This window comes from Mangifera indica, chromosome 16 (genome assembly GCF_011075055.1).
Source record: "Mangifera indica cultivar Alphonso chromosome 16, CATAS_Mindica_2.1, whole genome shotgun sequence".
Lineage (NCBI taxonomy): Eukaryota > Viridiplantae > Streptophyta > Magnoliopsida > Sapindales > Anacardiaceae > Mangifera > Mangifera indica.
Window position 1 is genome coordinate 1,907,874 of NC_058152.1, and position 12,327 is coordinate 1,920,200.

General features: G+C 33.5%; 1 protein-coding gene and 1 pseudogene across 1 annotated transcript; both read left to right on the forward strand.

The window, feature by feature from the left end:
• The first annotated feature begins 602 nt into the window (after window positions 1-602).
• Window positions 603-2,181, forward strand: LOC123199758 (annotated as a pseudogene).
• Window positions 2,182-8,748: 6,567 nt separating this feature from the next.
• Window positions 8,749-10,162, forward strand: LOC123198757 (probable galacturonosyltransferase-like 1). Its single transcript, XM_044613518.1, has one exon. The coding sequence runs from the start codon at window positions 8,884-8,886 to the stop codon at window positions 9,958-9,960; it is 1,077 nt and encodes a 358-aa protein (XP_044469453.1). The 5' UTR covers window positions 8,749-8,883; the 3' UTR covers window positions 9,961-10,162.
• The last annotated feature ends 2,165 nt before the right edge of the window (window positions 10,163-12,327 follow it).

The following is a 12,327-nucleotide window of genomic DNA, read 5'->3' on the forward strand; positions in this document are numbered from 1 at the left end:
CTCAACTACCTGTTACTTACAACTAAAATTATATCTATTTTTATATTATGAGATATCATATGAGTATCTAATTTAATATTTAAAATTAGATGTATAAGGTTAGGGGTGAATATAAATTGAGTTAAGTCTGAACATTCCTTAGCTCTAATTCAGTTCAAATGAAAAATAGGTTGACTTGACTTTAATGAGTCAAGATTAAGGATGATTTGAGTTCAGTTTGAATAAAAATAGTTCGATTTGATTTTGGTTTGATTTTGACTAGAGTTTATGGTTTGGATTTGTAGATGGATTCATAATTCAAATTCGTGACTCATTAATAAAATGATGTTATTTTATCTAATAATAGATAAAATGATGTTATTTTAATAATTGTTTAATATAACTCAAATCGAACTATAAACTAAGTTTGAATCAAATTGAACTATTTATCCAATTCGGTTTCAAAATGAGCAAAACCCCTTAACTTAAATTCATTTTAAATTTCAGCCAAATGAATTTAAGCTGAGTAAAACCAAACCAAACCGACCTTCAAGTTTGTGCTAATGTAGTTCGGTTCAACCAAGCACATAATATTGCTCCATTCATTCCTCCCAATACAACTTAAATGGTCTCTTTTCATCAGCTGTTTAGACCCAATTCAGATATCTGCTTCGCAGTTTGCACACTGAAGCCCAATATTAGATTGGCTCCATTTCACATTGTTGGAAGTCCGATGAGCATGGGATCCAAAGCGATAGAAGAGCAAAATCCAGCCGGGCCGCATCACAAAACATAAAACAGAAGGAAGGAACAAATACAAACAGTATGATAAACCAGATCAACCTCGAGTCCAGCCAGGAATCCTCCATGCATGCACGTTATTATGTTTTCTTTGATTTTCTCATTTATTGCTGCTACTTGTCCTTGGTAGACCCCCTCCAAATTTTTACTCCATTACTAGGTCAATTCTCTTTTCTAATTTCTACGATTTATTTTTCGTATTTTTTGCTTGTAAATTTAATAATTTCTGTTTCATGTTGATTTTAATTGTTTTATATGCTGGTTTTGTGTGAATTATGCTTAGATTTTCAAGGGTCTGAAGTAGTTGTGTTTGATGTTTAAGGGTTAAGAGATGGCGACTTGATTTGGCATTTTTTAGTGAATGAAGTTGGTTAATTTGATATCACATGGAAGCACAACTTGATGTTATAAAATTTCTACTCTCTGACTTTATGAGCGTTAAGTTTGGAATAGTAAAACTACTTTATATATTGTTGTTGTTCTTTATGATGGATTCGATTATGTTCTAGAATTTGTTCAATCTATGACTTGGTCTGAGTTTTTATTTTTGAAAATGTAGAAAGTTGCTATTTGGTGTGGACTTAAGACAATGGCAAGTGCTTCGGGGGAATCAACAAGCATGCTGACCCACAGCCCATCTTGCTCGGCCAAAAATGCTAATGATGCTGGTGATTTTGAGTGCAATATCTGTTTGGAATTAGCTCAAGACCCCATTGTTACCCTTTGTGGCCACCTCAATTGTTGGCCTTGCCTGTACAGATGGCTACACCATCAGTCACACTTCCATGAGTGCCCAGTTTGCAAGGCCATCATACAAGAGGGAAAGTTGGTTCCTCTTTATGGTAGGGGCAAATCTCTAACAGACCCCCGATCAAAATCTTATCTTGGCATTGATGTCCCTGGTCGTCCATCTGGGCAAAGGCCTGAAACAGCGTCTCCCCCAGAAGCCAGTAACTTCATCAATTATGGATTTGGATTGATGGGAGGATTTGTACCCGTGGCAATTGCAAGGATCGGGAACTTCACCTTGGGTATTGGTGGTTTATTTCGTCATTACTAAATATTCAATTTCAAGGGTTCACTGATCCCACAGTTTATGGGACAATTGCTGGTTTTCCCTATGGTGTTAATGCGTTTCAAGGTGGAATTGATTACGGTTTAGCCCATGGTGGCCATGATCTTGGTTTACCCCAGCCAACTCGTGGGCACCAAGCTGACCATGTTTTAAAGAATCTTCTTTTGCTGATTGGTCTCTTTGTGCTGCTTGCTCTAATTTGGTGGTAAATAAATCTGTTGATTCAATTAAAACCAGTTTCATTTATTATAAATTGTCGGCCTGTATCTGTAAATAATCTAGTTCTATCTTCTTTATTAATATAAATAGACATGTTTCTTGTTGACCGTTTTCTGTGATTAAGAAAAAAACTTATTCATATGATACCTTGTCATGTATATGTCATAGCCCTTTTAAATCTCAAATTATTCTTACACATTCCTGCCAATCAAATAACAGTGTGTCTGGATCCTAGCATGTGTTTTAATATGGGAAGCCATTCCAACTGAAGGTTTCTTTAAGATGCCTCGTAAAAACTTCTGCATATCTTATTTGCACTGGCACGTGAGGATGATTATTAGATTAAGTGACTAGTTCCGAATTTTGGGGTTTGTGCTCATTTTCAGTCCTGACCTTGAAAATAAGAGAGAAAATTGTCTGGGCATTGCAGTTTTCATGTGGGAATATTTTCTAGGAGGAAGATATATCACTTCCTCTTGTTTTCAAGTCTAGCATTGGCTATTTATATATTTGTCTTTCCACACGATTAATAACGGACTCTAAACCAGACATTCGGTTTTAAAGTTGTGGGCTGCTTAGTGATTTTTATTTTGGGCATCAGGATGTCTGTGTCTGAAGTTAGGGAGTCAATTATGCAATGTAATTCCTTTTGTGCACAAGATTGTTTTATTCCATGATAGGCCCAACTTAGCGGTGATATGTAGGACATCAATATTGAGCCATAAGCATAGCCAAGTTTGTCACAGAAGTGTCATTAACCTGATATATATTGTAGATATCAAGACAATCAATCTGCCCTCCTCTATGCAATCTATATTCTTTTGGTAGTTTGTTGATATAGCCTGGAATTTCGAATGTCTTGTTTGCCCAGGGTGAGAAATATGTCTTACTTATGATGGATGCTTTTAAGTTGGGAAATGTTCTGATTCATTTTTGTTTTTCTCTTTGAGGACTGGCATAAGAACGATCTAACTGACACGAGTATGATCTCTGTATCTTTGCCCAGGTTCTGAAAAATTTATGATAGGATTAGCATGGTTTTTTTAGATAGAGTGTCTAAATCTTATTGGTATTAGAGTTATGTATGTCCAATACATTCAATTTCAGCCTGTTTTATTACTTTTGTAAAAAGGTTCACAAAGCTTACATCTGGGGGAAATCAAAGCTGTTTTCCATGGGAACAATGAAAGCATTTGTTGAAGTACATACATTGATTGGCCTGGGTCCTTCCCAGTTTCCACATTAGTTTATTGTATTTACGTTTTCACCCGGGGCTGCCGACACTGCTAGGGCTCTGGAATTTATCATTCTTCATTATGGTTGAAAGTGATATCTCTGGCCCTCTCTGTATCAATTGCTTCATTCAGAGTCTAATCACGAAGAAAATCTGAGAGGTACAGCTGACAAGAATCCTTGTCTAACTTTGGTCAAAATGGAGCCTGTGGATTTGTTCGGAAGTCCAATTTTCGGATGAAGCTACAGCTGTTGTGGTTTCTTAACGTTTTGGTTGCCGCGCAATTAATGTGAAAAAGCAACTCCAACTACCGGACTGGCCTGAAAAACACACTTCCCTTGTCTCTTGATAGTTGGGTTGGGTTTGTTTTTGCACATTGCCCAATGTAGAGCAAGTTATACCAAAAAATTTAGTTGCCTCGAGTTTCCGCCACTCAAAATCATTCTAAATTTTGGTATGGAGTAATATCAAGAGTCTAATTTTAAATATTTAATTAATTATTTAAATAATATTTTATAATTATTTTATTTTTAATTTAAAATTATTTAATTACATGATGATATATTATATAAATATTTAAAATTAAGTATACATAATTTTATATTTTATTAAAATCGAATTTATTTTCTTTCGACAAAGAAATCTCTTGCTTTGCTATAAGTCATATTTATATTTTAAAAATGAGTCATTTACCAAAATTTTGTCAATTAGAATTGTAATTTAGAACATGCATAAAAATGTCCCATAATAAAAGAATTATAAAACTATACGAATACAATTTTAAGTATATGATTAAATATATAAAAAATGTATTATCATCATATGATTGAGAAAAAAATAACATTCTGATCTATCATACACTATTTATCGTATCTATGGTGAAAGTAATGCTAATTCTCATTTCATAATTCTCTATCGATAGGATTCAGTTGAGGTAGGAAATCAACACGTTAGCTATGTGACTCATCTTTAAGGCTATCTATGTCCTGGTTGTCCTAATATGGTTGTTGATCAATAGACTCATGGTCATAAAAAATCAATCTATGAACATCAATTGACGAACTATCTATATCCTAAAAAATCTAACGACAATTTTTAAAACTTTCAGTCTTAACATACACATTAATAGACACAAATCGATGAGTTATCTATCACCCTATCTACTGGTATTTGCTTGTGTCACAAATACCTCCTTATAACACAATCTACATGTCTTACCAGTGTATTGCACCTAATGGACCTAATTGAATTCAAACAGACGTGGAAAAGGGCATTTGACTTAACTGTGTCAAATCTTCAATGTAATCATTCGATCCAGACTTGTTAAACTTCTGAGAAAGGATACAGGAAGCTTCACCGAGTGGGCAGAAAATCTTGCCACTCTTAGCAAAACGAAACGTGCACTCTCTCTGAAAGTCAGAAGACTACATGCTAACTTCAATGGAACGTCAAGTCATGCTTTGGTAGCTTTGCCTGGGCTCATGCCTTTGTGTGGCACTGTATCATCTATTCTTTTCTCCTTTGTTCAATTGATATTCAAATTTGATTGGCTAGCTTCGGTTCTTGATCGAAATGATTCCATCCAAAGATGGAGAACCAGAAGATTTGGGACAAGTCCATCCAACTCCAACTGGGAATTTATGTTTATCTTCTAAATCTTTTAGAATTTTAAAGCCCCTTACTGAATTCTATGTAAAGATGAGCAACTTGTAATATTTAATTTCACTTTGGAGGACCGAAAAAGTTTGCAGTAAGATATGGATTTCTAAAAGAAAATCACAGCCTGGAATTTCTTTTAGATCTATACTTTATGGATTCCTCATCATCTTATTTGGCTACTCATGAAGCAGGAGTATTTATTTCGGAATTAACAACTCTAACGCGCTCTTGTGTATTTTCTTGGAAACAGACAAAGCTGCAGCCATTGCGGTGTTTCAGCTTACATTTCGCCGCCCTTGAATCAATTCTCGTTGTCGGTGATAAACTATTGGATGATAATCAGTGAAATAAAAGAAATTAAGAGGAAGACACCAAATATGGAATGCCAGCAAGGGTGGCTTCTAAGATGGAGAATTTAGGCTCAAATCTCCCATTTTATATCAAAATTATACTTTTAACTTATTTAATATTTAATTATTTTTAATACAAATTAAGTTATGCTTCTCATAACCCAACAATTAATAGCTAGGATTTGTGATTTTTGCTATATTTTCCCTTATTGTCAAAATACGCATCTGAAAAATAGAATAGATAGCTGAACATTCCTGGTTATGGCTCATGGTTGGTGATTGTGACAGGGACTTGGGTAGAAACAATGTATGGGTGTGGTTATTGGTTTTGTGGGTAATGTTGTTGGAGCCCCAGTCACGAGACATACGGAATGTAGTTGAGAGGTGACATTGAAGAGAGATTAGACCATCCTTATATAAACTGGTCAAAACTTGAAGACATTCTTTTGATAAGTCTAAGATATGATAACATCAATAACCTTAAATTAAAATGTGGGTGTATGCAAGGTTAATCTCCAAAAAGGCAGTATCGGAAATGTCACACACAAATAAAAAAGTTAGCCCATGGCATCGTGCTTGAGAAGGGTTTGTATGTGGTTGTGTATATATAAATTGCTTTATCAATTTAAGTCTAATAATAGAAGAAGTTGAGGATTGTGTCCAGCTTTGATGTTGTATAGCCAAAAAGCTAAGGAAGAGCATGTGAAATGCACATGCCATTCAATTATCTTGTGGAGCTTGTATTTTAGCTATTAAATGGACAACTTAATTAAAGTTAAAACTACAACAACCCACCAGAAAAAAAATACACTTTTAAAGTGCTTAAATTCAGTTGGGAGTTTCTCTTTGTCATGTACAGAAAGTCGTAATCTTGATAATGAATTAAAGTGTTAGTTCACATGGAAGGGGCAGGAGAAGGAGAGATGAAAGCAGTTTGCAACCAAATTTAGGTTTTTTTTTCTCTGGTTATTTCTCTATCTTTCCATCATCTTCAACACAAATCTATAATTTTCAGTATTTTACAATGCATTTACATCCTCACTTACGTGCCATGGTTCCCTCTGGCTGCCTTTACTTCCCCCTAATTAAGTCACATGCAGATGAAGCCGCACTATCAGCAAATGTGGCTGAAACTTATCACTAGATCTTGATATTTATCATAATTGGGGAATTAATAATATTTTGGTTAACATTAATTATAATTTTGATTTAATAAAATTAGATAATTAAATAGTTTAATAATAGTTTCCAGATAAGTTTAAATAATCAATAAAGATAAATTCAATACATTTAAAGGTTATAATTTGAGTAGACAATATTAGTATAAACCTGAAGATTTATGAGACCTTTGATGGGGTCCTTTAATATAATATATATTGATTAAGTCATCTCTTCAAACCTTTTCCTACTGAAAACTATCATTTTAAAGAGGTTTTAGGAGCGAAAGACTAGTTATTTCAATACAATACTCTCAGTAGCTTTATGAATTTAGATTGTATGATATTTTAGGTATACCAATAACTTTAAAGTTTACAATTTATATGTAGATTTTGTGAAATCAGGATGACATGATTAAAGTTATATGGTCATGCAAATTAAATCTTACTATGAAATCAGAGCCAAACGCAATAGGTTATAATAATCTGAAAATCTGGAATTGAAAACAGGATTTACATTGCATGCATTAGAAACTTGACACACTCACACACCTAAACTGTAAATCTTTGTACAGAAGCAAGTTAGATGCTGCCTTGGAGCTTTCATGGTGATTAACGACGTGGATGGCTCAACTAGAGATACAATAAGTAGGTTGATGTATCATTGTTCATCTTATTTAGCTTGATTGCACTCTTCTTCTTCTTAGGTACATCTTCATCTTGATGGCAATTCTTACGGCAATTCCTTTCAAAGCAGACAAAATAGCCCATTTATTTATCTACCTTAGATTGGAAATCCGGTGCCCATGATTTCATATTCATTTCAGCAGATCATGAACTATAATAACTTTGTATATCAAATATATGATTGGGTAAAAAGTTATATTATGTATCACATCATCCAATTATCAATGCCTAAAGATACAAAATTTGTATACTTATTTTTTTTTATGAGAAACTAACTAATTTAACATTTTAAAAAAAAATCATATTATATTATTTTAATTTACGTTTTACGTATTATACGAATATAACCAAAATCGCAACTTCATATTCCTTTTACCCTTATCCATAAGACCATAACCTTAAGAAATGAGAAACACTGTTTTAGGGTTAGCTATTATGTATGGTACTGTTTACAAGCATCGTTCGGTTGGGCGTGGGATGGGCAGATAAGTGCGATGCTGTTCTAAAACATTATTTATGAGATATTGTTTACTAACATTGTTAATAGGATTAACTGGTAAGTGTGGGATAAACAAATAGACACAGTATTGTTTATGGATTCTATTTATGGGATAGACGGGTAAATGGATAGTGTTTATGATGTTCATGTTTCTTTTTGTGTACTTTTATATTATTCTTCTTTAAGATTGGAAAGCGGGTAAAATGAATATGAACTTGGGGTCTTAGGTATGCATAAAAAGTGGACTAAATTGTATTGTATGATGAAAAAAGTTAAATAAATTAATTTCCCTCTTATGAGGAATAGAATATCATATACTATTTTAGTAGTTTGGAGTATAGTTAGTAAATATAGGAACAAAAAAAAAAAAGGTTTCAAATTATATGGGTATAATACGGTGAATAATGAAAAATATGTTTATAAAAAAAACGCCTTTAAAATTTGCATATTGAAAAAGTATGGAATATGTATATACGGATACAATATAACATATCGTCAATAATACTGAAAAAGTATAGAATTACCTATTGAAAATTAATACAATAATTCAAATATAAAATATTTAATTAACTATTAAACTCAATATATCATAATATATAATCAAAATTCTTTATATAAGAAGTAACGTATCAATTAGTTAGAAAAAATAAACAAATTAATTATCTTAGATTTCAAACTTTAAATTAAAGTGAATATTTGTATAAACCATAGAAGAAGAAAACATAAAATTAAGGCTAAAAATTAAGAAAAAAAATATTGTTGGATTTTTTTTAAATGACAATAACATTTTTATAAATAATTAAAAATAGAAAAGACAATTTTATACTATAAATTTAGTTAAAAATTAAAAAATATGAAAATATAAAATATGATGTATAATTTACGTTTAATACAAGAAGATTATAAAATATATATTTAATATATTTTTGGTTGGAAAATTCTTTTAAATATATTTAATATATAAATAATATAGAATATAAATAATACATTTATTTACTTAGTATGGTTTGGAGTACAAGGGGAAGTATGAATATAGGGGGTGAATGGGTTTTAAAAGCCTTGACTTGGTTTGGTAGCAGCTCTCTTTCACGCAACGTGGGTTCAAAGCCAAGTAGAAAACAAATATTGATGTCTCTTCTTCCTTGAAAGGTTAATACTTAATAACCAAACTTCTGCCCTCTCACCTCTCTAGCTAAAATTTGCATTCTTCTCTACAAAAAAAAATGCCAAACCAAATTCCACCGACACCACCGCCATATCACCACCTCTTCCTTCTTCTCATCCTCCTCCTCCTCTCCTTCACCGCCACCAACGTCATTGCCACCACTACACAGAAATTCAAAGAAGCCCCACAATTCTACAACTCTCCAAACTGTCCTTCCATCCTTGAATTAGACAACATTAATGGCGACTGCCACATCACGTGCTCTCCCCAAGCTGTTCATGTAGCTATGACTCTAGACGCAGTCTATCTCCGTGGCTCCATGGCTGCAATCTTCTCTGTTCTTCAACACTCTTCCTGCCCTCAAAATATTCTCTTTCACTTCATCTCCTCCTCTGCCAGCAGAAATCACCTTCATGACACAATTTCTCACTCATTTCCTTACCTCAAATTCCAAATCTACCATTTTGATGGCACCGCTGTTGCAGGCCTTATCTCCACTTCAATCCGCTCAGCTCTTGACTGTCCACTCAACTATGCCCGAAACTACTTGGCCAGTCTCCTCCCTCCATGCCTCAAGAAAGTGGTGTACTTGGACTCGGATTTAGTCCTGGTTGATGATATTGCAAAACTGGCTGCTACACCGCTTGGTAACCAAGCCGTATTAGCAGCACCCGAGCACTGCAATGCTAACTTCACGTCATACTTCACCCCGAGCTTTTGGTCAAACCCCACATTGTCTTACACATTCGCCGGAAGAAATGCTTGTTACTTTAACACGGGTGTTATGGTCATTGACCTGGAAAGATGGCGAGAAGGAGAATACACAAGAAAACTGACAGAATGGATGGAGCTACAAAAGAGAATGAGGATCTATGAGCTAGGTTCTTTGCCTCCGTTTCTATTAGTGTTCGCTGGAAACATAGCGCCTGTTGATCACAGGTGGAACCAGCATGGCTTAGGAGGAGACAATTATATAGGCCTGTGTAGAGATTTGCATCCGGGTCCAGTCAGTTTGTTGCATTGGAGTGGCAAAGGCAAGCCGTGGATGAGACTCGATGCCAACCGGCCTTGCCCGTTGGATGCTTTGTGGACACCGTATGATCTCTTGCAAACACCCTTCTCTCTTGAGTCTTAGGATTTGGTGCTATATTTGTATGATAATAAAAATGTTTTATTCAGTCATATAAGAAAAATCAAAGGTGAAGAGATCTATGAAGGTAGAATTAGAAGATCTCTATTTTTGTGTACAATACAATGCTTATGTTTTTGGTCTCATATGTACCTGAGAACAGTGAAATATAGTTACGGCTACTGAACAAAAAAACCAGGCCTCTTTACTCTTTGGCTGTGATCTCTTCATGGGTCATCTGTGAAAGAAAAATTCTGTCAAATTAGCTTGTCTCAATTTCTTTCCAAATTCTGCAAATCATTGCAGCCATAATTCTTTAATCTATCTTGTGGAGATCGGGTTCCATATTACTTGACACTTTAGTCACTTTAATTTGAGTATTACTTTTTTCTCTTTTTGCTTCGTTGTTTGTTATCTTGTCTGATCAAAGCTAAACATTAACTTTGAAGGATTGACCAAATGATGAACTTTCTTACTATTCTTATAGCAAAGTAGTATTAAAAAAGTAAACCCACTAATTTGATTAGTGGAGGTAGGGTCTGATTACACCATGAGAAGTTAATTACCATTGCAATCAACAACAATTTTCCAGGTTGCCCCCCAGGCTAATTTAGATGATAAAAAATGTGAAATTTAAAAAAAAAAAAAAAGTTTAAATTTGAAACTCGTTGATCTCATACTAAATCAAACTCTTGATTATTAGGTGAGAGCTTATAAAACTAGTCATTACTTAAGATGATTGGTTCAATCCATAAATACAGTTTAACTCAATGAGGTTCCCCATCAGGTCAGCAGCGTCTCAAATTTCTCCATAAATTGTGCAATTATTTTGAATAAAACATGAGTAGTACTATGTACTGCAGGAGTTAGGAGCCTTGGCATTATGTGGTAATTTCCTCTTCCAAATTTCCAACATCAAAGTTGGGACCAGAAAAATAAAGGCGACCCCTCAACAGACCATCACCACAAATTACAATCAATCGTAACAACTCTTCTGTTTATAAATATTTCAGAAAATCCTTTCTTCCATTGCACCTTCCATCACAGCTTATATATGCATTAGCATTTCCAATCAAAATTTTCTCCTATAGAGAAATAGAAACAGGAGGAAGGATTTATCTGTCGTTTTATCAAGATCAAAATGGCCCAACTTTTGTTATTAGTCAATAATGAAATTCAACCCTAAACTAATTTAGACCCACTTACACTAACCACAGTACAAGCCAATTTTATTCTGACTTCTTTAATAGTTAATTTGGCACCTTTGAAAATATAGGTAGTAGCAGCTTCCAAAGCATTCATTTCAAGAACATCCAACTACGTACATTGACATTGACTTCTTCTAAGAAAATTAAATAAAATAAAAGGTTAATCAGCTTTAAATATTAGGGTTTCAATTCAAGTTTTTGACTACGTACATTGTTATGATAAGATTTGAATTCAGTCTCAACTATGCCAGCCCTCCTATTTCGCAACTCCAAATCGTGTCCGCATGAAAAGACAGAAAAGAATGTGTCATTATACCTAAAAAATAAACGCGTTTTCTTTTGTCTCTGTTAATTCAATTATATCTTTAGTAACACTTTTAAAATTGTCAAAGTTTGCGGTATGACAGAAGATTCTGTCTGTTACTTCCTTGGGAAAAAGAAGAAATACCTCTGCTGCCTTTTCAAAAGTATAGACCCTACTGCCATTTCAATCCAATTATCACATATCTAATGGTAACAAGAGACTGTGCTTCAAGCTGTGAAACTCCTCAAGGCTGCAAGTTCATGTTGCCATTAATTACACAAATTCATCCACAATATTCATGCAATTAATTAATCGAATCACAATACAATTATATGATTTTCAAGCTTACAAGATATAAAACATCTAACATTAAAAGTTTTAGAGATTCAGGTAAATCTGATGTGTCATAATTGATACATAATTAATTCTGAATCTAATCGATTATTAATTTAATGAAACCAATTTTTCTTCTCTATATACTACAAAATAATGATATTTTGATATATGAATAATCGTGTATGCATTGGGAAAGGAGATATATTATTTTTTATAATAATTTTATTAGACTCCCTCATCAAAAGTCTAATAAACTAAATGTCCAACATTAGCATCCTCATAATCCAGATTTTTCTATGAAGTGTTTGAGAAATTCAACAAAGTTATTCATAATATGCCCATAAAACTAAATTCGTTGAATTATACATTTATCCGGATTTTGTTAAATTAAACGACATCAATGTTTGTCGAGTTTGTAAAAACTTCTAACAGTTCATGGTTAAATGCCAAGGAAATGTTGCTCTAAACTAAACTTCCTACCGATAAGATTATTTAGCTTCTTGTAGCAATGGGTAACATTTTCTC

Excerpts from the sequence above, each read along its gene's own strand:
- LOC123198757 (XM_044613518.1), top strand. The coding sequence starts at position 8,884 with ATGCCAAACCAAATTCCACCGACACCACCGCCATATCACCACCTCTTC.